At 46.8% G+C, this 27,086-nt stretch overlaps 1 protein-coding gene across 1 annotated transcript in view; it reads right to left on the minus strand.

The window, feature by feature from the left end:
• The window catches only part of dnhd1 (dynein heavy chain domain 1), a 261,227-nt gene that overhangs the window by 60,245 nt on the left and 173,896 nt on the right, over positions 1 to 27,086 (minus strand). The window contains exons 24-29 of the mRNA XM_078221475.1: positions 17,659 to 17,885; positions 15,444 to 15,645; positions 12,003 to 12,105; positions 10,004 to 10,153; positions 5,677 to 5,868; positions 3,192 to 4,221 (exon numbers count right to left, since the gene is read on the minus strand). Of these exons, the coding sequence (XP_078077601.1) occupies positions 3,192 to 4,221; positions 5,677 to 5,868; positions 10,004 to 10,153; positions 12,003 to 12,105; positions 15,444 to 15,645; positions 17,659 to 17,885 (1,904 nt within the window). The remainder of the gene's footprint in view (positions 1 to 3,191; positions 4,222 to 5,676; positions 5,869 to 10,003; positions 10,154 to 12,002; positions 12,106 to 15,443; positions 15,646 to 17,658; positions 17,886 to 27,086) is intronic.

Below are 27,086 nucleotides of genomic sequence, written 5' to 3' on the forward strand. Positions count from 1 at the left end.
CCACACTCCGGCGCCTGTTTGGGGCCAATGCACCTAACCAGCATGTCTTTCAGACTATGGGAGGAAACCAGAGCACCCAGAGGAAACCCACGCAAACACGGGGAGAACATGCAAACTCCACACAGACAGTAACCCAAGCCAGGAATTGAACTCAGGTCCCTGGCGCTGTAAGGCAGCAGTGCTAACCACTGTGCCACTGTGCCGATAATGTCTGCATCTGGGGAAGATTTGATTTGATTTGATTTCAATACTTTTCAACTTCACTACCCTCATCTACACACCTGGTCACCTCCTCAAAAATTCCATCAAATTTTTTCGACATGAGCTCCCTCTAACAAAGCCGTGCTGATTATCCCTTATCAAGCTTTGCCTCTCCAAGTGGAGATAGATGCTCTCCTTCAGAAGTTTCTCCAATAGTTTCCCTGCCACTGACATGAGACTCACTGGTCTGTAGATCCTTGGTTTATCTCTACAACCCTTCTTAAACAGTGGAACCACATTTGCTGTTCTCCAATCATCTGGCACCTCCCCCGTGGCCAGGGGGGAATTGAAAATTTAGTTCAGAGCCCCTGCAATCTCCTCCCTTGCCTCCCACAGCAGCCTGGGGCACAATTCATCCGGACCTGGAGATTTATCCACTTAAGGCTGGCAACACCTCCAATACCTTGTCCTTCCCTGTGTCAATTTGCTCAAGAACCTCACAGTCTCTCTCCCTGAATTCCACACCATTGTCCTCATTCTCTTGGGTGAAGACGGATGTGAAGTATTCATTCAACACTCTACCAATATTCTCTGGCTCCACCCACAGATTGTCCCCTTGGTCCCTTTAATCGGTGTTCTCAGTCTACCTTGGTCAGAAATAAAAACAGAAAATGCTGGAAAATCTCAGCAGGTCTGACAGCATCTGTGGAGAGAGAATAGAGCCGACATTTTGAGTCAGGATGACCCTTCATCAGTACTGGCCAGATCCTGCCTTATTTTACTAAAATCCATTCTCCTCCAATCCAAAACGTTTTTTGCAGCTTGTCTATTTCCTTGTCCATAACAAGCTGTAATTGTACCGTGTTGTGATCGCTATCACTAAAATGCTCCCCCACCATCACCTCAACCACCTGTCCGGCTTCATTCCCCAGAATCGGGTCCAGCACCACTCCTGCCCTTGTTGGACCTTCTACATATTGGCCTGGAAAGTTCTCCTGTACACATTTCAAGAAATCTACTCCATCCAAGCCCTTAACACTGTTTATATCCCAGTTAACGTTGGGAAAGTTGAAATGACCTAATATAAGTTCATAAGATATAGGAGCAGAATTAGGCCATTCGGCCCCTCGAGTCCGCTCCGCCATTCGATCATGGCTGATATGCTCCTCATCCCCATTCTCCTGCCTTCTCCCCATAACCCTTCAACCCATTCCCAATTAAAAATCTGTCTTGGGTAATAACCCTATTGCTATTGTTTTTAAACACCTCCACAAACTGAGCACACATTTGTTCCTCAGTATCGCTCTGACTGTCTGGGGGTCTATAATAAACACCTAACAATGTGGCTGCCCCTTTTTTATTCCTAAGCTCTACCCACAAAGCTTCATTAGATGCCTCTCCAAGATATCATCTCTCCTTACTGCTTTCTAATAAAAAAGGGGATATGAGGTGGATTTGAGACCAGGGAGAGATCAGCCATGATCTGATTGAATGGCAGAGCAGGCTCAAAGAGCTGAATTGCCTACTTCTGCTCCTAATTCAGCTGTTCCTTTGCAACTGGCCCAGTTGAATACATGCCTTCTGCCCCGGAATTCATCCCAACACCACTAGAATTTAAACACCTCCCTCCTGCACCACGCCCCAAGACAAACATTCCTCCTTCTGATCTTTCTCTTTCCACTCTGGCTAACTCAGGGCACTGAGTAATCCAGAAATTACTAACCCTGAGTTCCTACTTAACTTCCTCCTTAACCCCTGAAAATCTGACCTGAGGACCATAGAACCATAGAAAATTACAGCTCAGAAACAGGCCTTTTGGCCCTTCTTGTCTGTGCCGAACCATTTTATGCCTAGTCCCACTGACCTGCACTTGGACCATATCCCTCCACACCCCTCTCATCCATGAACCCGTCCAAGTTTTTCTTAAATGTTAAAAGTGACCCCGCATTTACCACTTTATCCGGCAGCTCATTCCACACTCCCACCACTCTCTGCGTGAAGAAGCCCCCCCTAATATTCCCTTTAAACTTTTCTCCTTCCACCCTTAACCCGTGCCCTCTGGTTTTTTTCTTCCCTAGCCTCAGCGGAAAAAGCCTGCTTGCATTCACTCTATCTATACCCATCAAAATCTTATACACCTCTATCAAATCTCCCCTCAATCTTCTACGCTCCAGGGAATAAAGTCCCAACCTATTCAATCTCTCTCTCTGTAACTCAGCTTCTCAAGTCCCGGCAACATCCTTGTCAACCTTCTCTGCACTCTTTCAACCTTATTTACATCCTTCCTGTAACTAGGTGACCAAAACTGTACACAATACTCCAAATTCGGCCTCACCAATGACTTATATAACCTTACCGTAACACTCCAACTTTTATACTCGATACTCCGATTTATAAAGGCCAATGTACCAAAGGCACTCTTTACGACCCTATCCACCTGTGACGTCACTTTTAGGGAATTCTGTACCTGTATTCCCAGATCCCTCTGTTCAACTGCACTCTTCAGAGTCCTACCATTTACCCTGTACATTCTACTTTGGTTTGTCCTTCCAAAGTGCAATATCTCACACTTGTCTGCGTTAAATTCCATTTGCCATTTTTCAACCCATTTTTCTAGTTGGTCCAAATCCCTTGGCACCTGGCTTCTCCATGTCACTGGTACCAATGTGTCCAACTTCAAACTCCCTCCCTTTCCCCTGCAGGATATTCTGCACCTTCTCTGTGATGCCCTGAACCCCTGGCACTTGGGAGGTGACCCACCTGCTACCCGGACCTCTCACTGCCTCCTGGAAAGTACAGTCGAGGAATCCTCCCTAATGCTGCACAATGACTCCATCTGCCCCTCAAGCCCCAGCTCAAACTGCTGGAGACATTTCCTACACACACGGTCTGCCAGGACACATGAAGTGTCCTCGTGTTTCCACATTGTGTCACACAAAGATTCCCCAGCGCTCAGAGTAAGATGATTAGTGATGCTGAGTTGACTGTACCTGGGACTCCCAGCACCTCTCTGCTCAGCTGTAGTCCAGCACTCTGCTGTAAGACTTGCATCCACATTTCACACTGGTAATCTGGGTCGATAAAGAGTGGCCATGGGAATGAACGGAAGTTGATCAGGCTCCGTGCAAGGAGAACGTTGACTCTAGCTGTGGCATTGACTGGAAGTTTAGCCTGGTTCCAGCTTAACTGCTCTCTCATTGAACTGAGGAGGTCCAGGATCAGGAAGTCACTCCGGGTTGGGATGAATTTTGATGTTTGGTGATGGTCACTATCTGATGTGATCTTTTCCTGAGAGGTGGGTGATGTCTTCACTGACAGTAAGTTCACCAGTTCTTGTCGAGCATCTTCTGGCTCCATGTCTAACTCGCCAGTGAAACAAGCCGTTTTCCATTTTTTTAAGAGTTCCTGCCTCATCTTTTCCTCAAAGGGGCCCAAATAAACGATGGCAGCTGCTGTCAGTAAACTGTCTCCTGAAACCGTGATCTTTCTGTCCTTTGACTGCTTCAAGTCTTCATCCCACTCAAACTGGTGAGGGTTTAGTGCGTTTATCAGATCTTCGGCGTGTTTCAATTTCCGCTGATATTCCTCTATCTCAGCTAAATATTGCTCTTCTTCCTCTTTCAGTTTCCGAAGCAGGTCCTGCTCCTTTTGTTCGAGGAGGCTGAGGACTTCTGCGTCACTGAGGTCTGTCACAGAGTCAGAGTCTGATAAGTAGTCATCTCCGTCTTCCTGTATCAATTCAACAAGTTTCACCTTCTTCTGAAAGGCTTGTTTCCTCAGCATTCCGAGTTTTATCTGCGCATCTTCGATACGTGATTGGTACTCATTGACGAAGGATGGGCTATACTCACGAACAATGCTGGCATACTGGTACACAGCTTTAATCCATAGACTGAAGGATTCCACTGCCTGACTGGCCTCACGCACAACTTCTGGCTGGAACTCAGGCTGCTGCACAATATCACCTATTGCCTTGTACACTTGTTCAGGAATATTATCCTTGTCATAAAATTCCAAATCCTGCACAAGAAGAATTTGGAAAAGTTATAAACATTTTTTTCCGTGGTGCTTCCACGATGCACCTCCGGATTAGGAATTTTGTCCAAGAGTTTAAGGGCAATCTGAGAACCACAGATGTGATTCTCTGGTCTGATCAAATACAAATCACAGCCGGGCTGGAGAATCACAAGGAAGGGGCCATAGCACAGTTAGCACCGGGATTCTCCCAGCCCCCACATCGCGATGCAAAGCAGGGAGGGTGTGACCCAGATTAGCCCTGCACTGGGGCAGTGTTAACATTACCGCACCAACTCTGGAAACATGGAGGGCGATTTTCCCACCTCTCCGCACTGGCTGCGGATCACACGGATCCAGGGATAGTGTGTGGACTGAAAATGGGTTTCACACCAGAGGAAAAAGAGTTTGAATCCTCCTGGTCCCTTTCTTCTGCCATAAACCGGATCGCACCCAGAAAGGCCACCAGGCCAATCAGCATACTTAAGTAGCATTTAAATATGCATCGCCTGTTCAAATCCCAGTGCACGGAATCTTCTGGCCTTTGGGCACGGCAGAATAACAGCAAGAATCATTGCTGATCTCCACCTGTGGAGAGCTGCCTCGATGGTTACACTGGATAGCTTGGAGGCCAATGAAGCCTCTGTGTGGTCAGGTGCATGGCTGGGCAGCGTCCATTGGCAATGCCCACCTGGCACCTGGCAGTGCCCACCAAGCACCGGCAGTGTCAGCTGGGCACTGCTAATGTGCCTGGATGGTGGCAAGTTGGGAGGGCCTGTGGATGGATGGCTATGACAGGGGGCGCTGTGCGGGGCGGCTATGACAGGGGGCGCTGTGCGGGGACGGCTATGACAGGGAGCACTGTGCCGGCCGGGGGGGGGGGGGGGGGCTATGACAGGGGGCGCTGTGCGGGGGTGGGGCTATGACAGGGGGCGCTGTGCGGGGGTGGGGCTATGACAGGGGGTACAAAAAAGTTTGGGAAGATTGCGGCGCGGAGTGGGTCTGAGAGACTGGTGCAGGTCGTTCTATTATTCTCAGCATTACGGCACAGTCATTCTTTGGGAAAAATCCAGCCATGAGTTCAAATTCCACCACAGCAAATGGGAAATTTCAATTCAATTAATTAAATAGGTCTAGCCTCAGTAATGGTGACTGAGCAATGTGAAGCTACTGGATTGATTTAAGAACCCATCTGGGTCACTAATGTCCTTTAGGGAAGGAAGTCTGCCGTACTCAGTCTGGCCGACATGTCACTCCACAGCCAGAGCAATGTGGGTGACTCTGAACTGCCCTCTGAAATGGCCGAGTGAGCCATTTAGCTGTGCTCAAGAAGCCGGCTCACAACAGCCTTCTCAAAAGAGATTCAGCACAGCCGATAAATGCCAGCCATGTCTACACACTGAGAATGAATTAAAAAACAGCCTTTAACCCGCTCTATTAACAAGACATAAAAATACCCACCTGGTAAAAGTTTGGCTGACTGATTAACAGCTTCACATTGTCCCAACCAACCGGCTTTCCAAACATCAGGCACAGGGTGTTCATCACCATGACAATGGGAGGGGGAGGTACACGGTAAGTCCGTACCTCATCCAGATCCATTGAACTCAGTGCCCGAAGAGCTTTCAACGCTGTCGCATACACTGGCTTCACCTGCAAGATGGGAATTCAACGGAAAGTAAGATATTGCAAAATGACATTGTGGTTGGCAATTAACGATGAGCTTATGTTCCACTGGGGTATGGTCAGATTATTGGAATAGTGATCCAGACTCTTGATCCAGTGACCTGGACTCTTGATCCAATGGCCTGAACTCTTGACGTCGGCGGGGGTCTGTGTGTCTAGCCTGGGACTCTAGCTTGGTCCGGTACTGTCTTTTGGCATCTTTGATGGATCTCCTTAGATCCTGAGATGAGTTGAGGCACAAATTAAAACATGGGGATATGAAGTAATTGTTGTCTCTGAGATACGTTTGAGGTGGCAGATGGAGTTTAATCCGGACAAATGTGAGGTCATGCATTTTGGAAGGTCTAATACAGATAGGAAATATACAGTGAATGGCAGAACCCTTAAGAGTATTGATAGGCAGAGGGATCTGGGTGTACAGGTACACAGGTCACTGAAAGTGGCAATGCAGGTAGAGAAGGTAGTCAAGAAGGCATTCGGCATGCTTGCCTTCATCGGCTAGGGTACTGAGTTTAAAAATTGGCAAATCATGTTGCAGCTTTATAGAACCTTAGTTAGGCCGCACTTGGAATATTGTGTTCAATTCTGGTCGCCGCACTACTAGAAGGATGTGGAGGCTTTGGAGAGGGTACAGAAAAGATTTACCAGGATGTTGCCTGGTATGGAGGGCATTAGCTATGAGGAGAGGTTGGAGAAACTTGGTTTGTTCTCACTGGAGTGACGGAGGTTGAGGGGTGACCTGATAGAAGTCTACAAGATTATGAGAGGCATGGACAGAGTGGATAGTCAGAAGCTTTTTCCCAGGGGTGGATGAGTCAATTACTAGGGGGCACAGGTTTAAGGTGCGAGGGGTAAGGTTTAAAGGAGATGTAAGAGGCAGATTTTCTACACAGAGAGTAGTGGGTGCCTGGAACTCGTTGCCGGGTGAGGTAGTGGAAGTGGATATGGTGGTGACTTTTAAGGGGCATCTTGACAACTACATGAATAGGATGGGAATAGAGGGATATGGTCCCTGGAAGGGTAAGGGTTTTAGTTCAGTCGGGCAGCAAGGTCGGTGCAGGTTTGGAGGGCCGAAGGGCCTGTTCCTGTGCTGTAATTTTCTTTGTTCTTTGTTCTTAGAGGGGTGAGTTTGGCAGCTGAAATATTCCAGGATATCGGATCTTCAGGTGAGGCAGGGAAACAGGTAAAAGAGGAGGGGGTATTGTGATTTTGATCAGGGAATCAATTATGATAGGAAGTAGAGATAACCTCCGGAAATGTATCGCCTCGCCCGCCAGGGAATCGGAGCGGCCGAGGTCCAACAACGGAAACCTTCGCGACCTCGGGCAGGAATTTCCGGTTTCACCCGAGTGAGGCCATAAAACCCCGCCCAACATCTTCAAAGGCTCTTCAAATGAAGCCACATGAGTAGAAATTAAAAACCAGAAAAGAGCAATCACATTGCTGGGATGTTCTTTCAGCCGCCTGACAGTCCAAGAGACAAAGAAGAGAAGATATACAGGTACATTTCAGAGAAGTGTAAAAGTTGTAGGGTAGTGATAGTGGGGGATTTGAACTTTCCCAACATTAACTGGGGTAGACATAGTGTGAAAGGTTTAGAGGGAGTAGAACACTTAAATAGGATCCAGAACTTTTTAAGCCAGTACGTAGAAGGTCCTACAAGAGAGGAGACGGTTCTGGACTTCATTTTAGGTAATAAAGACGAACAAGTGGTTGAAGTATAAGTGGGGGAGCATTTTTCAAACAGCAATCATAACTCAGTTAGATTGACGACTGCTATGGAAAAGGACAAGGATGAGCCTAAAATCAATGTTCTAAACTGGGGGTACGCTGATTTTAATAAGATCAGATATGATTTGATCAGAGTGAACTGAGAGCAGACACTTTTACGTTAATGTGTGACAAAAAAGTGTGATGCATTCAAGAAGGAAATAGGGAAAGTACAGAGCCAACATGTTCCAATAAAGAAAAAGATCGGGACCAAGAAATTCAGCAAACCCTAGATATCGAAGAGTATACAGCTTTGGATAGAGAGAAAAAGGGAGATTTGTGGCAGACATCGAGGGGACAAAACAGCAGAAGCCCTCGAGGTGGATAGAACGTGTAAGAGGGAACGTAAAGAGGAAGTTAGGAAAGCAAAAAGGGAACATGAAAGGATTCTAGCAGGTAGAACAAAGAAAAATCCAAAGCTGTTTTACAAATACATTAAGAGTTAAAGGAAACTAGGGAAAGAGTAGGGCCCACTAAGGACCACATTGTGTGGAGCCGGAGGATGTAGGTAGGGTTCTAAATGAATATTTTGTGTCAGTGTTCATAGTGAGAAAGATGATGTGGGTACAGAAATCAGAGAGAAGGATTGTGATACAATTAAAGAAATTAACATAGACAGAGAGGAGGTTCTGAGAGGTCTGGCAGGCTTAAAAGTGGATAAATCTCCAGGGCCGGATGAAATGTATCCCAGGCTGTTGAGAGAGGCATGGCAGGAAATCATTTTCCATTCCTCTCTGGCCACAGGAGAGTTGCCGATGTGGTGCCATTATTCAAGGAGGGAGGAAGGGATAAAGCAGGAAACTCTAGGCCAGTCAGTTTAACCTCTGTGTTGGGGAAACTATTGGGACAATTCTGAGAACCAGAATTAATCTGCATTTGGAGAGGCAGGGGTTAATCAAGGACAGTCAGCAAGGATTTGTTAAGGGGAGGTCATGTCTGACCAAGTTGATTGGAGTTTTAGAAGAGGTGACCAGGTGTGTAGATGAGGGCAATGCATTTGACGTGATCTACTTAGACTTCAGCAAGGCTTTTGATAAGGTCCCACATGGGAGACTGATAGCTAAGGATCTAAGGAAATTTGGCAAATTGGATCCAGAATTGACTGAGTGGCAGGAAGCAGAGGGTGATGGTCGAGGGGGATTTTTTTTTGACTGGAGGGGCGAGGTCAAAAGTCTCCTAAGATCTTGCCAGCGAGATTATCAGTCGGCCTTTTGCAGGGTTTTGCATCATGGTCATCATTAGACTTTTAATTCCAGGGTTTCATTGAATTCAAATTGCACCATATGCCAATGGGGGATTGGAAACCGGCTTCCTGGAGCATTGCCCTGGCTCTCTGGATTAGTGATCCACACAGGCACCACTTCCCCTCTCTCGTGGGGGATTGGGAACCGGGTCCCTGGACCATTGCCCTGGATTACTGATCCACATGGGTACCACTTCCCCTCTCTCATGCCTTTCACATTCTCAGGACATTTCGAAGGCAATAAAATATTTGATGCTGATTGGGTGAAATGACTAGGGCAGATGGATTAGAAACATTTAGACTGAAGGACTGTAGTAATCTCTGGGTGGTCAGTGTGCTAATGTCGGGAATGCGACAGCCAGTACATGTACAATAAGCTGCCAGTATGATAATGAGCAGGTAATCTACATTGCTGATTGCTGATTGAGGGATGAATATTGATCTGAACACTGGAGAGAACTCGCCTTCTCCTCTTTAAACAGTGCCACAGGATTGTTACATCAATTGAAAAGGCAAACAAGATCTTGTACAAATGATGGCGGCAGGCACGGTAGCACAGTGGTTAGCACTGCTGCCTCACAGCACCAGGGACCCGGGTTTGATTCCCGGCTTGGGTCACTGTCTGTGTGGAGTCTGCACGTTCTCCCCGTGTCTGCGTGGGTTTCCTCCGGGTGCTCCGGTTTCCTCCCACAGTCTGAAAGACGTGCGGGTTAGGTGCATTGGCCGTGCTAAATTCTCCCTCAGTGTACCCGAACAGGTGCCGGAATGTAGAAACTAGGGGATTTTCACAGTAACTTCATTGCAGTGTTAATGTAAGACTACTTGTGACTAATAAATAAACTTTAACTTTAAAAAACATTCAAGGGTTCAGCACTCCCACAGGACTGCAGTGGGAATGTCAGCCTCGAGTCTGTGCTGATGTCTATGGATTTCAATTTCTGTCTTAAACACCAGAACACGACCCAGTGCTGAGCTGCAGCCATGTCCCATCAGGTGGACACTCTCGTTATTAGGAAGCATAACATCTGGAACAATCAGAGTTTAATTGATGGATCAAACTGAATGCTCGGATGTCAGTTGAACATTTACCGTGCCAAATTCCTTCTCAAATTTCTTCTGAGCAGTCTCGAGCTCTCGGAGCAACAATGCAACATGAAATTCCTCGTCACGACACTGCGACAGAAGATTCAGAAATTCTGCTTTGGCTTCACCGTAACGCCCGAGTATTTGACTCTTCATCTGCAGGAGGTAAGTCAGGATGTCAGACAGTATTTCAATGCAGGCACACCCAGCAACCCTAGCTGGAGGATTGGAGTATAAGGCTAAGATGTGGGTGCGCATGATGGGTTCAGGCCCCCGGGCACAGATCGGAGGTAGTCATGGGGTCGGCTGGAATGGGTCGGTTAAAAGGCATGTCTCAGTCCTCTGGAATGTTGTCCCAGTTAATTCATTACATTTTAGGCTCCCTTGCCCTCACCCCTCTCACCCTTAGCCATCCCACCCATATATAGCGCTTATGTATGTAGTATCCATTGGTGAATGTTCATGAACAGACCATGAGTTGGCAAGGAGGGTATGAGGAGCCACTGGTGGGTGGGGAGGGCATGTGCTGTCATTCAGTTGTCATGGCGACTACAGAAGGGCAATGGGGATAGTTGGCAGGCAAGAGTTGGCAATGACTTGGTATGGAGCAGGCATGGGGGACAGGGAAAGGAGATGAGGCATGATTAAGGCTTTTTGACCTCATCTTTCATAAGGTTCCTGAGTCTAGACTATGGTTCATGCCCTGGGCAGCACGGCGGCACAGCGGTTAGCACTGCTGCATCACAGTGCCAGGACCCAGGGCAGCACAGTGGCACAGCGGTTAGCACTGCTGCCTCACAGCGCCAGGGACCTGGGTTCAATTCCCGGCTCGGGTCACTGTCTGTGTGGAGTCTGCACGTTCTCCCCGTGTCTGGGTTTCCTCCGGGTGCTCTGGTTTCCTCCCATAGTCCAAAGACGTGCAGGTTAGGGTGCAGTGGTTGTGCTAAATTCTCCCTCAGTGTACCCAAACAGGTGATGGAGTGTGGCGACGAGGGGATTTTCACAGTAACTTCATTGCAGTGTTAATGTAAGCCTACTTGTGACACTAATAAATAAACTTAAACCTCTGAGGGGCACAGACCAGGAGTCATGGAGAAGCTTGCCCGACCTTGAAAATTATCAAGGGGGGCGGTGTGGGGGAGAAATGGGGCTGGCTCAGTTGGGTGTGCAGAGCGTGGGCTTGGGTGAGTGCAGGTGGTTGGTACTGAATGTGGAACAAGCTCTGTGGCTGTCGGGTCCATTCCAGCTCCTATTTCGTGTGTTCTTTTGTTCAATGTAGAGAGCTACATTTCCAATCAGGTTCACTCAGAGACAATGTCTGCTATTTCCCTGGGGTCAGGGTTCAGACACTAACCTATCACCTTCTGGGAGCTGGGTCATACCCAGGGACAACACTGCAACCTCCCTGGGACTAACCACTGCGGGACCCCCCACAAATGAAACAAGTGCTAAAACTCCACTGACTCTCGGCGGGACTGGTTGGGGTGGGGGACGGGGTTGGAGAATTCTGCCCTGCTGCTCTGAAGTTTCTGCTTGCAAAGTGCTGCACTAAAACGATGCTGTGGATTGTTTGGGTCCCGGACACTGGTGTTACCAAGCAATAGATTCCGGGACTTGCAGAGGTTACAGTGTAATTGGGTCAGATTGCATTCGAAAAATCTCAATGAAAATATAAATTCCTTGATGAAATTTTGATGGGACAGTCTGGGGAAAGTGCGGTGGGAGCAGGAGGAGTTAGGTTGGATTAGGGAGAGGGGAACTAGCTAATGAGGAATTGCTCGCTCTCCCAGGGTTAATTCTGTCTGTCCAGATTCACACCAGTGAATGAATGCCCTTTGCTCCTGATCCTGTGATCCAGGAAGAGTCAATGCTATTCACCTTTGAGCCAAGGAGACTCAGTGCTCTTTGACCCTGAGACTCATGACCAGGGTTGGGCCTTCAGAAGAGGAAAAGAGGAAAATTGAGAAAATCTGAAGAATTGGGATTCTGTTGACTTTGTCCTTACATCTGCCAGTTGATCAAACTTGCGTTTCAAATGGTCTATTTGCTTCTTGAATTCTTCCACTTCTTTATAAACCTCTTGGATCTTACCCAATCCCAGTCCCATCCTGTAAAATATAACACTCACAATCATTACTTTCTTCATCGAACTTTACCAAACACGATAAAGCCACTCAGCCCATCAAACTCTGTCAGAAATCAGATGAGCTCCATCCTTTGGTCCCATTCATCCCCTATTTCTGGTCAGTTTTTACACAAGTTTAGAACATTCTACATTAAAATGTTTCTCTTAACCTTGCCATTTGATTCTGTTTAAATTTCTACCCTTGAGCATCCAATCCCTCAACAGAGAGAAGGGTTTTTTAATTTAGTCAAATCTTTCATTTCCTCTGAATGACCTTTTGACCTCTCTGAATCTTCTCTTTTCGAACGGAGTGACCCCCAGGTCATTCCTCTGAACTCAGGATCTCCACCACTTCCATCCTCCCCCAGTGAGGGAGGTTCATCAAAGACCAGCAATTCTCCCAGCTCTCCATTCTCCCAATCCCATTCCCTAATCTCCATCCCCTAAACCCTTCTTTCTCCAACAATTCCATTCTCCCATTCTTGTTCCCCTATCCCTCTCACTCTTTAGTAATTCCTCTGTCGCTGGCGGCACATTGCCTTAGTCCCAATCCATTCCAAAAATCCCCAATCTTCTGCTTGCTGAAGTCCAGGTCTGAGGCGTTCAAATCAGGTGACTCTGACTTACACAGGAAATCCAGATACAATCTAAGGAGATCCATCAAAGATGCCAAAAGACAATACCGGACCAAGCTAAAGTCCCAGGCTAGACACATGGACCCCCGCCGACTATGGCAAGGTCTGTAAGACGCAACAGGTTACAAGATGAAGGCATGTAAAACCGCCGGCTCCAACACACCCCTCCCCGATGAGCTCAATGCATTCTACACCTGTTTTGAGCGAGAGGTCAGTGAGAGCATGCCCTCCACCTTGGAAGCCCTGGATGAACCTGTATCTGGGGTCAACATTGCAGATGTCAGATCAACCTTCTCAAAGGTCAACCTACGGAAAACAACTGGCCCAGATAGAACATAGAACATAGAAAAATTACAGCACAAACAGGCCCTTCGGCCCACAAGTTGCGCCGGTCATGTCCCTACCTACCTAGGCTTATATATAGGCTTACCTATAACCCTCAATCCTATTAAGTCCCATGTACTCATCCAGAAGTCTCTTAAAAGACCCTATCGAGTTTGCCTCCACCACCACTGACGGCAGCCGATTCCACTCACCCACCACCCTCTGAGTGAAAAAATTACCCCTGACATCTCCCCTGTACCTACTCCCCAGCACCTTAAACCTGTGTCCTCTTGTAGCAACCATTTCAGCCCTGGGAAAAAGCCTCTGAGAATCCACCCGATCGATACCTCTCAACATCTTGTACACCTCTATCAGGTCACCTCTCATCCTTTGTCTCTCCAAGGAGAAAAGCCCGAGCTCCCTCAGCCTATCTTCATAAGGTATGCCAACCAATCCAGGCAACATCCTTGCAAATCTTCTCTGCACCCTTTCAATCATTGCCACATCCCTCCTGTAATGAGGCGATCAGAACTGAGCACAGTACTCCAAGTGGGGTACTCCAAGTGGGCTACTCCAAGATGGGCTACAAGCACTCAGATCCTGTGCGGATCAGCTGGCAGGGGTATTCACAGACGTCTTCAACCTCTCTTTACAACAATCTGAGGTCCCTATCTGCTTCAAGAAGATGACCATCATCCCGGTACCAAAGAAAAGCCAAGTAATGTGCCTTAATGGCTATCGTTTGAGGGCTCTGACATCCATCATTATGGAGTGCTTCAAAAGGTTAGTCATGGCATGAATCAATTCCAGCCTCCTGGACTACCTAGATCCACTACAGTTTGCCTACCGCCACAACAGGTCCATTTCCCTGGCCCTGCACTCAACCCTGGAACACCTAGATAACAAGGACACCTCTATCAGACTCCTATTTATTGACTACAGCTCAGCCTTCAACACCATTATTCCTACAAAACTCATCTCCAGACTCTGTGGCCTGCACTCTGCGACTGGATCCTGAACTTCCTAACCCACAGACCACAATCAGTAAGGATAGGCAACATCACCTCCACCACGATCATCCTCAACACCGGTGCCCCACAAGGCTGTGTTCTCAGCCCCCTGCTATACTCCTTATACACCTATGACCGTGTAGCCAAATTCCCCTCCAATTTTTAAGTTTGCTGACGACACCACCCTAGTGGGTCGGAACTCAAACAATGACACAGAGTACAGGAATGAGATAGAGAATCTGGTGAACTGGTGCGGCAACAATAATCTCTCCCTCAATGTCAACGAAACGAAGGAGATTGTCATCGACTTCAGGAAGCGTAAAGGAGAACATGCCCCTGTCTACATCAATAGGGATGAAGTAGAAGGGTCGAGAGCTTCAAGGTTTTAGGTGTCCAGATCACCAACAACCTGTCCTGGGCCTTCCATACCGACACAAGAAAGGCCATCAATGCCTCTACTTTATCAGAAGACCAAGGAAATTTGGCATGTCAGCTACGACTCTCGCCAACTTTTACAGATGCACCATAGAAAGCATTCTTTCTGGTTGTATCACAGTTTGGTATGGCTCCTGCTCTGCCCAATACCACAAGGAACTACAAAATTCCCAATCCATTCCCAAATCCCCAATCCATTACTCAATTCCCAATCCATTCCCGAATATCCAATCAATTCCCCTAATTCCCAATCCATTCCCAAATCCTCAATCTATTTCCTGATTCCCAATTCATTCCCCAATTCCCAATCCATTCCCAAATCCCCAATACATTCCCCAAATCCCCAATACATTCCCCAAATCCCCAATCCATTCCCCAATTCCCAATCCATTCCTGAATCCCCAATCCATTCCCCAATCCATTGCCTAATTCCCAATCCATTCCCAAATTCCCAATCCATTCCCCAAATCCACAATCCATTCCCAAATTCCCAGTCCATTCCCCAATCCCCAATCCATTCCCTAATTCCCAATCCATTCCCCAAATCCTGAATCCATTCCCCAATCCATTCCCTAATTCCCAATCCATCCCCAATCCATTCCCTAATCCACAATCCATTCCCTAATTCCCAATCCATTCCCTAATCCCCAATCCATTCCTTGAATCCCCAAACCATTCCTTAATCCCCAGTCCATTCCCTAATTCCCAATCCATTCCCTAATCCCCAATCCATTCCCCGAACCTGCAATCCATTCCCCAAATCCCCAATCCAATCCCTGAATCCCCAATCCATTCCCCGAATTCCCAATCCATTCCCCGATCCCTGCCTTTTCCCTGGCCCTGGTTTCTGCTGCATTTTCCTGTTCCGTGGTGATTATTACACAATCGCTTCCTGGGTGTGGGTGCAAGTAACTCACTTTTCATTTTGCAAACCTAAATTTTGATCCAGGTTGTAGGAAATAATCCAGAACAGGTCAATGAAGTCCAGATAGTGTCGTGGACTGATGAGTGGCAGACTCGGGGCCATGTACTTAGCATAATTCAGAGCCGATTGGTGAATTAAAGCCATCACTTTGATGATTTCTTGGATCATCATCCAAATCTGAGCAACTGATTGGCCTGATGAGAGGGGAAAGAAACCAATCATGTTACAGTGACTGCTATTGCACTCAGTGAAATACACAACACTGCATCACTGCACCATCCTCTGCTCGCAATAAACTACAAACATTCATCCTGCACCTTTCCTCACCTCAAGCCAGTGAAATGCTTATTGACACACAGTTGTTGATATAATGTGTCACTATTGGATTCTATAAAAACATAGAATCCCTACAGTGCAGAAGGAGGCCATTCAGCCCATCCAGTCTGCACTGACTCTCTGACAGAGCAGATGGCTATTGAAGGTTATGGGCCAAACGCGGGCAATTGGGACTACCGTAGTCGTTAAAAAAATGGGCAGCATGGACAAGTTGGGCCGAAGGGCCTGTTTCCATGCTGTAAACTTCTATGACTCTATGATTCCCAGAATCCACTTAACCCACCCATCTTTGGACTGTGGGAGGAAACCGGAGCACCTGGAGGAAACCCACGCAGACACGGGAGAACATGAAAACTCCACACAGACAGTGAGCCAAGCCGGGAATGGAACCCGGGTCCCTCGCACTGTGAGGCAGCAGTGCTGACCACTGTGCCACCGTGTCACCCACAAGAGTCTGGAAGTCCCCAGTGCGATTGACTTTGTGAACTTTGCCGAATGACTTTCTTTGCCAATTCTATTTTGACTGCATATTTCTGTATATATGAGTTATATAGTTATATATGAGTTGTATATAGAGTTATATATCTGTATATGAGTTGTATATAGAGTTTTATATCTGTATATGAGTTATATATAGAGTTATATAGTGATATATCCGTAAATAAGAGTTTTTGTTTGTGTTATTGTAAATGAACATAAGGGGAGAGGAATGTGATAGTGTGGTCCCTTTAAGGGGCGGGTGTTCATGGGTCACTTGATCCTCCTTGGGCCTATCAAGAGGAACCATGTGAACCATCACCTATCAGGTGTTAGGGCACAGGTCTATGGGGAACCTTCAATGTGAACCTGGAGTTGGTGAGAATCGAGCTATATCTGTGTTCAGCTTGTTTTTCTATCGCTTTATCTTTCCTTCAATAAATCACCATTGTGATTCCAAGGCTTCCTCATTGCTCTACATTATCCATCCTGTCAAGATCCCTCAGGATTTTATGTTTCAATCAAGTCGCCTCTTAATCTTCAAAACTCTAGAGGATACAAGCCCAGCCTGTATAACCTTTCCTCGTAAGACAATCCATTCATTCCGGGTAATAATCTGGTAAACCTTCTCCAATCAGCTCTTTGACCAGCAGTTTATTGAGAATAGGATTGAAAGAGCAGGATGAGAGTCTGATGGGCAAGATCTGTTCAGAGAAGGCATGAGGGGAGCCTGGAGAGAAACTAGGTTAGAGCAGGAAGGAGCATTAGAGAGAAAGTGGTCTCGTGGGTTAGAGAAAGAAAGGAAGCCCCAAAGATAGGTTTACACGGATAGGGGAAAGCCATGTTCCACCAGTGAAGAATCTGCATTCATCTGCCTGAGTCTGTGACACATTCCCAACAACGAGGTATCAATCTCAGCCTTGACATTTGCAATTAACCCCCAGCATCCAGAAGGCTTTGGAGGAAGAGAGTTGCAGAATTCCACTTCCCTGTGTTTGAGCAAACGCTTCCTGACCCCTGACCCCAAACAGCCTGGTTCCAATTTTAAAGATTCTGCCCCTTGTTCTGGACTCCCCCAACCAGACGAAAGAGTTTCTCTCTATCAACCCTGTGAAATCCCCCAATCATTTTAAACACCTTGATTTGATCACCCCTTCATCTTCAATGCTCAAGAGAATTCAAATCCTGCCCCTGAAACCTGTCCTTATCGCCGGGATTATTCTGATGAATCTGAGTTGCTCCCCTTCCAAGGTCAGTATCTCCTTCCTGAGGTATGGGGCCCAGAACAGAACCCAGTTATCCAGAATTGTATACAACTGTAACTGCATCCTCCACCACACATCCCTACATCATCACCTGCCCCCCTTGAGATTGAGGCTGGAAATCAGACTGACCGTTAATCCTGTTGAGTGTTGAGAGGTTGCTGATACCAAGGTGTGAGGCGGCGATTTGGATGTACGTTTGATGGGACCACGGGTGCAAGACATCGATGTAACTACAACGTAGGAGGAAGTGAGCCAAGTGTCTGGGAAGTCCGGTCTGCTGTCCCAGTGGGTGGATCCGATCCTCAGCATCCATTAACACTACCACATGGAGGGATTGCAACACAGCCAAGAAAAACCTGAATTGGGGAGAGAGAGGGAGAGTCAGCACAGGCAAGGGGCAGCATGGAGGAGGGAACAGCATAGAGATGGGGCAGTGCCAAGGAAAGGGGAAGAACAAATGGATTCTTTGGCTATATTAATATAGACACAGAATACAACAGCAAGGAACATTGACTATGTCTTTGTGAATCATTGATTAGGCCCTGGCTGGAGCACTGTGTACCACAATTTAGAGAATGATGGGAGGGCACATGCGAAATTTATTTAAATTGTTCCAGGCATAGAAACATGGAAACTAGAAGCAGGAGTAGGCCATTCAGCCCTTCGAGCCTGCTCCGCCATCCATTTTGATCTTGGCTGATCATTGAATTCAATATCCTGTTCCCCCCTCCCCCTACATCCGATATAGATCGGTGAGCCTTACTTCTGTTGTGGGCAAAGTTTTGGAAAGGATTGTAAGAGATAGGATTTATAATCATCTAGAAAGGAATAATTTGATTAGGGATAGTCAACAAGGTTTTGTGAAGGATAGATCGTGCCTCACAAACCTTATTGAGTTCTTTGAGAAGGTGACCAAAGAGGTGGATGAGGGTAAAGCGGTTGATGTGGTGTATATGGATTTCAGCAAAGCGTTTGATAAGGTTCCCCATGGTAAGCTTTTGCAGAAAATACGGACACATGGGATTGAGGGTGATTTAGTGGTTTGGACCAGGAATTGGCTAGCTGTAAGAAGGTAGGACAAGGTCCCTCATGGGAGGTGAGTTAGGAAGGTTCAGTTGCTAGGTATACATGGGGAGGTAGTAAATTGGATTAGACACTGACTCAATGGAAGAAGCCAGAGAGTGGTTGTGGAGGATTGCTTCTCTGAGTGGAGGCCTGTGACTAGTGGTGTGCCACAGGGATCGGTGTTGGGTCCATTGTTGTTTGTCATCTATATCAATGATCTGGATGATAATGTGGTAAATTGGATCAGCAAGTTTGCTGATGATACAAAGATTGGAGGTGTAGTGGACAGTGAGGAAGATTTTCAAAACTTGCAGAGGGATTTGGACCAACTAGAAAAATGGGCTAAAAAATGGCAAATGGAATTTAACGCAGACAAGTGTGAGATATTGCACATTGGAAGAACAAACCAAAGTAGAACATACAGGGTAAAAGGTAGGACTCTGAAGAGTGCAGTTGAACAGAGGGATCTGGGAATACAGATACAGTATTCCTAAAAGTGACGTCACAGGTGGATAGGGTCGTAAAGAGTGCCTTTGGTACATTGGCCTTTATAAATCGGAGTATCGAGTATAAAAGTTGGAGTGTTATGGGAAGGTTATATAAGGCATTGGTGAGGCCGAATTTGGAGTATTGTGTACAGTTTTGGTCACTTAGTTACAGGAAGGATGTAAATAAGGTTGAAAGAGTGCAGAGAAGGTTGACAAGGATGTTGCCGGGACTTGAGAAGCTGAGTTACAGAGAGAGATTGAATAGGTTGGGACTTTATTCCCCGGAGCGTAGAAGATTGAGGGGAGATTTGATAGAGGTATATAAGATTTTGATGGGTATAGATAGAGTGAATGCAAGCAGGCTTTTTCCGCTGAGGCTAGGGGAGAAAAAAACCAGAGGGCATGGGTTAAGGGTGAAAGGAGAAAAGTTTAAAGGGAATATTAGGGGGGGCTTCTTCACGCAGAGAGTGGTGGGAGTGTGGAATGAGCTGCCAGATAAAGTGGTAAATGCGGGGTCACTTTTAACATTTAAGAAAAACTTGGACGGGTTCATGGATGAGAGGGGTGTGGAGGGATATGGTCCAAGTGCAAGTCAGTGGGACTAGGCATAAAATGGTTCGGCACAGACAAGAAGGGCCAAAAGGCCTGTTTCTGAGCTGTAATTTTCTATGGTTCTATGGTAAGAAAACAGAGGGTGGTGGTTGATGGGAAATATTCATCCTGGAGTTCAGTTACTAGTGGTGTACCGCAAGGATCTGTTTTGGGGCCACTGCTGTTTGTCATTTTTATAAATGACCTGGATGAGGGCGTAGAAGGATGGATTAGTGAATTTGCGGATGACACTAAAGTCGGTGGAGTTGTAGACAGTGCGGAGGGAAGTGGCAGGTTACAGAGGGACATAGATAAGCTGCAGAGCTGGGCTGAGAGGTGGCAAATGGAGTTTAATGCGGAAAAGTGTGAGGTGATTCACTTTGGAAGAAGTAACAGGAATACAGAATACTAGGCTAATGGTAAGATACTTGGTAGTGTGGATGAACAGAGGGATCTGGGTGTCCATGTGCATAGATCCCTGAAAGTTGGCACCCAGGTTGATAGAGTTGTTAAGAAGGCATACGGTGTGTTAGCTTTTATTGGTAGAGGGATTGAGTTTCGGAGCCATGAGGTCATGCTGCAACTGTACAAAACTCTGGTGCGGCCGCACTTGGAGTATTGCGTACAGTTCTGGTCGCCGCTTACAGAAAAGATGTGGAAGTGTTGGAAAGGGTGCAGAGGAGATTTACCAGGATGTTGCCTGGTATGGTGGGAAGATCGTATGAGGAAAGGCTGAGGGACTTGAGGTTGTTTTCATTGGAGAGAAGAAGGTTAAGAGGTGACTTAATAGAGGCATACAAGATGATCAGAGGATTAGATAGGGTGGATAGTGAGAGCCTTTTTCCTCGGATGGTGATGGCTAACACGAGGGGACATAGCTTTAAATTGAGGGGTGAGAGATATAGGACAGATATTAGAGGTAGGTTCTTTACTCAGAGAGTAGTAAGGGCGTGGAATGCCCTGCCTGTAGCAGTAGTGGACTCGTCAACATTAAGAGCATTCAAATGGTTATTGGATAAACATATGGATGATATTGGAATAGTGTAGATTAGAGGGGCTTTAGATTGGTTTCACTGGTCGGCGCAACATCGAGGGCCGAAGGGCCTGTACTGCGCTGTAATGTTCTATGTTCTATCCAGCCTCTCCTTTATAACTCAATCCATCAAGTCCTGGTAGCATCCTAGTAAATCTTTTCTGCACTCTTTCTAGTTTAATAATATCCTTTCTCTAATTGGGTGACCAGAATTGCACACAGTATTCCAAGTATGGCCTTACCAATGTCTTGTACAACTTCAACAAGACGTCCCAACTCCTGTATTCAATGTTCTGACCAATGAAACCAAGCATGCCGAATGCCTTCTTCACCACTCTGTCCACCTGTGACTCCACTTTCAAGGAGCTATGAACATGTACCCCCAGACCTCTTTGTTCTGTAACTCTCCCCAGCGCCCTACCATTAACTGAGAAAGTCCTGCCCTGGTTCAATCCACCAAAATGCATCACCTCAAATTTGTCTAAATTAAACTCCATCTGCCATTCGTCAGCCCACTGGCCCAATTGATCAAGATCCCGTTGCAATTGGAGATAACTTTCTTCACTGTCCACTATGCCACCAATCTTGGTATCATCTACAAACTTACTAACCATGCCTCCTATATTCTCATCCAAATCATTAATATAAATGACAAATAACAGTGGACCCAGCACTGATCCCTGAGGCACACCGCTGGTCACAGGCCTCCAGTTTGAAAAACAACTCTCTACAACCACCCTCTGGCTTTTGTCAAGAAGCCAATTTTGTATCATTTAGATACCTCATCCTGGATCCTGTGAGGTTTAACCTTATGCAACACCTACCATGCGGTACCTTGTCAAAGGCCTTGCGAAAGTCCATGTAGACAACATCAACTGCACTGCCCTCATCTACCTTCTTGGTTACCCCTTCAAAAAACTCAATCAAATTTGTGAAACATTCTCAATTTACACCCATTCAAATAATAATCTGCTTTCCTAATTTTGCTACCATAACCTTACACTTATCCACATTATACTGCATCTGTCATGCAGATGCCCACACTCTCAGCCTGTCCAAATCACGCTGAAGCATCTCTACATCTTTCTCACAGCTCACCCTCCCATCCAACTTTGTATGATCTGCAAATTTGGAGATAATACATTCAGTTCCCTCTTCCAAATCATTAATATATAATCCGAACATTTGGGGCCCTAGCACGGATCCCTGCGGAACCCCACTAGTCACTGACTGCCAATCAGAAAAAGACCCTATAATGCCACTCTTTACTTCCTATCTGCCAACCAGCTTTCTATCCATCTCAAGACATTACCCGCAATCCTATGTGCTTTAACTTTACATAGTAAACTTTACAGGGGAAATGTTAGGGGGAAGTTTTTCACACAGAGGGTGGTGGGCGAGTGGAATCGGCTGCCGTCAGTGGTGGTGGAGGAAAACTCAACAGGGTCTTTTAAGAAACTCCCGAATGAGTACATGGGACTTAATAGGATGGAGGGTTATAGGTAGGCTTAAAAGGTAGGGATATGTTCGGCACAACTTGTGGGGCCGAAGGGCCTGTTTTGTGCTGTAGTTTTCTATGTTTCTATAGTAGTCTGTTTTCTGAGCCTTGTCGAGCAAGACACCCTCCAAGTTCAACTGAAGACAAGCGTCCAGAAGAAGGCAGCAGAGTGACGATGCTGATTGGCTGCTGGGGTGAAGATTTGCATCTTCGGTCACTATTTCCAGAAGGAGGACCTGAGCGAGACAGTGGTTTTTGGAGGACCTGTTTTCAAGGGACAGTTAAATCCCAAACACTAATTCAAGTGTTTCCCTCCCTCCCTCCTCCTCCAACCAATAAAATAGGTACTGTGAGGATCTCAATCAAGGGAAAGGTAATTCTGTTATCCTTTTAATTGTAAAAGGGCAATTATGGCAGTTAGGGCAGTAGTATGCTCCTCCTGCCAGATGTGGGAGATCAGGGAGCAATCTCGTCTCCCTGACAACTTTGTCTGCAAAAAGTGGGTCCAGTTGCTGCTCCTCACAGACCGCATTGTTCGGTTGGAGCTGCAGGTGGACACACTGTGCAGCATAGAGGGAGCAGAGAGTGTGGTAGACACTAGTTACAGGGAGGTTGTCATACCACAGGTTCAGACAGGTAGATGGGTGACTGCCAGGAGAGGCAGGCAGGTAGTGCAGGAGTCTCCTGTGCCTATTCTACTGGACTACTACCAGTGCCACGTAGCACAGTGGTTAGCATTGCTGCTTCACAGCACCAGGGACCTGGGTTCGATTCCAGCTTGGGTCACTGTCTGTGTGGAGTTTGCACATTCTCCTCGTGTCTGCGTGGGTTTCCTCCGGGTGCTCCGGTTTCCTCCCACAGTCCAAAGATGTGCGGGTTAGGTTGATTGGCCATGCTAAAATTGCCCTTAGTGTCCCGGGATGCGTAGGTTAGAGGGATTAGTGGATAAATGTGTAGGGATATGGGGCTAGGGCCTGGGTGGGATTGTGGTCGGTGCAGACTCGATGGACCGAATGGCCTTTTTCTGTACTGTAGGGTTTCTATGATTTCTATGATTTCTATTCCCCTTTCAAACAGGTATACCGTTTTGAATACTGTTGAGAGGGAGAGCCTGTCAAGGGGAGATACCAGCGGTAGCCAGGCCTGTGGCACCACAACTGGTTCAGCTGTAGAGCAGGGTCGGGCAGTAGTACTAGGGGACTCGCTCATTAGAGGCACAGACAGGCGTTTCTGTGGCCGCAATCGAGACTCCAAGATGGTGTGTTGCCTCCCTGGTGCCAGGGTCAAGGACGTCTCTGAGCGTTTGCAGGACATTGTTAAGGGGGAGGGGGAGCAGCCAGAGGTCGTTGTACATATTGGTACCAACGACATAGGTAGGAAAAGGGGATGAGGTCCTGAAATGTGAATAGAGAGAGTTAGTCAGAAGGCTAAAGTGCAGGACCTCGATGGTAGTAATTTCTAGACTACTACCGGTGCCACGTGCTAGTGAGAGTAGAAATAGGAGGATCAGGCAGATGAATGTGTGGCTTGAGAACTGGTGCAGGGGGCAGCGATTTAGACTTATGGATCATTGGGATCTCTTCTGGGGAAGGGGTGACCTGTTCAAGAGGGACAGGTTACACCTGAACTGGAGGGGGACTAATATCCTGGCGGGGAGATTTGCTAGAGCCACTCGGGAGGGTTTAAACTAGTTTGGCAGGGGGATGGGATCCAAAGCAGTCGGGAGACAGAAGAGAAGGTTGAGGGCAGCACAGAAGTTAAAGAGAGCACATTAAGTAGTAAAGGCAGTGTCAGTAATCCTAGTACCAGACAGATCAGACAAAAGCAAGACAGAGAGCAAGAGAAGTACAGATTAAACTGCATTTATTTCAATGCAAGAGGCCTGATGGGCAAGGCAGATGAACTCAGGGCATGGATGGGAACATGGGACTGGGATATTATTGCAATTACTGAAACATGGCTAAGGGAGGGACAGGACTGGCAGCTCAATGTTCCAGGGTACAGATGCCATAGGAAAGATTGGACCGGAGGTAAGAGAGGAGGGGGAGTTGCACTTTTGATTAGGGAAAACATCACGGCCGTACTGAGAAGGGATATATCCGAGGGTTCGGCCACTGAGTCTATATGGGTAGAACTGAGAAATAAGAAGGGAGAGATCACTTTGATAGGAGTGTACTACAGACAAATAGTTGATGGAAAATTGAGGAGCAAATATGTAAGGAGATTACAGATAGTTTCAAGAAAAATAGGGTGGTAATAGTCGGAGATTTTAACTTTCCCAACATTCACTGGGACAGCCATAGTATTAGAGGGTTGGATGGAGAGAAATTTGTTGAGTGTACTCAGGAGGAATTTCTCATTCTGTATGTGGATGGCCCGACTAGAGAGGGGGCAAAACTTAATCTCCTCTTGGGAAATAAGGAAGGGCAGGTGACAGAAGTGTTAGTGAGGGATCACTTTGGGACCAGTGACCATAATTCCATTAGTTTTAAGATAGCTATGGAGAATGATAGGTCTGGCCCAAAAGTTTAAATTCTAAATTGGGGCAAGGCCAATTTTGATGGTATTAGACAGGAACTTTCAAAAGTTGATTGGGGGAGTCTGTTAGCAGGCAAAGGGATGTCTGGTAAGTGGGAGGCTTTCAAAAGTGTGTTAACCAGGATTCAGGGTAAGCACATTCATCTTAGAGTGAAGGGCAAGGCTGGTAGATGTAGGGAACCCTGGATGACTCGGGATACTGAGACCATGGTCAAGAAGAAGGAGGCACATGACATGCATAGGTAGCTGGGATCAAGTGGGTCCCTTGAAGAGTATAGAGGGTGTAGAAGTAGAGTTAAGAGAGAAATGAGGAGAGCAAAAAGGGGACATGAGATTGTTTTGGCAGATAAGGCAAAGGAGAATCCAAAGAGCTTCTACAAATACATAAAGGGCAAAAGAGTAACTAGGGAGAGAGTAGGGCCTCTTAAGGATCAACAAGGTAATCTATGTGCGGATCCACAAGAGATGGGTGAGATCCTAAATGAATATTTCTCATCAATATTTACTGTTGAGAAAAGCATGGATGTTAGGGAACTTGGGGAAATAAATAGTGATGTCTTGAGGAATGTACATATTACAGAGAAGGAGTTGCTGGAAGTCTTAAAGTGCATCAAGGTAGATAAATCCCCAAGACCTGATGAAATATGTCCCAGGGCATTGCGGGATGCTAGGGAGGAAATTGCAGATCCCCTAGCCGAGATATTTGAATCATCGACAGCCACAGGTGAGGTACCTGAAGATTGGAGGGTGGCAAATGTTGTGCCTTTGTTCAAGAAGGGCTGCAGGGAAAAGTCTGAGAACTACAGGCCGGTGAGCCTAACATCTGTGGTGGGTAAGTTGTTAGAAGATATTCTGAGAGACAGGATCTACAGGCATTTAGAGACGCAAGGACTGATTAAGAACAGTCAGTGTGGCTTTGTGAGTGGAAAATCATGTCTCACAAATTTGATTGAGTTTTTTGAAGGGGTAACCAAGAAGGTAGATGAGGGCAGTGCAGTTGGTGTTGTCTACATGGACTTTAGCAAGGCCTTTGACAAGGTACCACATGGTAGGTTGTTGCATAAGGTTAAATCTCAAGGGATCCAGGGTGAGGTAGCCAATTGGATACAAAATTGGCTTGATGGCAGAAGCCAGAGGGTGGTTGCAGAGGGTTGTTTTTCAAACTGGAGGCCTGTGCCTGGGGCGGCAGAGTGGTTAGCACTGCTGCCTCACAGTGCCAGGACCCGGTTTCAATTCCGGCCTCAGGTCACTGTCTGTGTGGAGTCTGCACATTCTTCCTGTGTCTGTGTGGGTTTCCTCTGGGTGCTCCGGTTTCCTCCCACAGTCCAAAGATGTGCTGGTTAGGTTGATGGGCCATGCTAAATTGACCCTACTGTCAGGGGATTAGCAGGGTAAATATGGGGTGGCACGGTAGCACAGTGGTTAGCATTGCTGCTTCACAGCATCGGGGACCTGGGTTCGATTCCCGGCTTGGGTCATTGTCTGTGTGGAGTTTGCACATTCTCCCCATCTCTGCGTGGATTTCCTCCGGGTGCTCTGATTTCCTTCCACATTCTGAAAGACGTGCTGGTTAGGGTGCATTGACCTGAACAGGCACCAGACTGTGGCGACGAGGGGAATTTCACAGTAACTTCATTACACTGCGGGGATGACAAAGCTGACGAAGGCTTTGGCAAAGGGTCGTCTGGACTCGAAACGTCAGCTCTTTTCTCTCCTTACAGATGCTGCCAGACCTGCTGAGATTTTCCAGCATTTTGCCTTTTGGTTTCAGATTCCAGCATCCGCAGTCATTTGCTTTTATTTTAAGAAGATCTAAGGATACGGGTTCATAGCTTCTTGAAAGTGGAGTCACAGGTGGACAGAGTGGTGACGAAGGCATTCGGTATGCTTGGTTTCATCGGTCAGAACAGGAGTTGGGACGTCTTGTTGAAGTTGTACAAGACATTGGTAAGGCCACACTTGGAATACTGTGTGCAGTTCTGGTCACCCTATTATAGAAAGGATATTATTAAACTAGAAAGAGTGCAGAAAAGATTCACTAGGATGCTGCCGGGACTTGATGGTTTGAGATATAAGGAGAAGCTGGATAGACTGGCACTTTTTTTTCTGGAGCGTAGGAGGCTGAGGGGTGATCTTATAGAGGTCTATAAAATAATGAGGGGCTTTGATCAGCTAGATAGTCAATATCTTTTCCCAAAGGTAGGGGAGTCTAAAACCAGAGGGCATAGGTTTAAGGTGAGAGATACAAAAGTGTTCAGAGGGGCAATTTTTTCACACAGAGGGTGGTGAGTGTCTGGAACAAGCTGCCAGAGGTAGCAGTGGAGGCGGGTACAATTTTGTCTTT

Source organism: Mustelus asterias, chromosome 10 (genome assembly GCF_964213995.1).
Source record: "Mustelus asterias chromosome 10, sMusAst1.hap1.1, whole genome shotgun sequence".
In the NCBI taxonomy this organism is placed as follows: domain Eukaryota; kingdom Metazoa; phylum Chordata; class Chondrichthyes; order Carcharhiniformes; family Triakidae; genus Mustelus; species Mustelus asterias.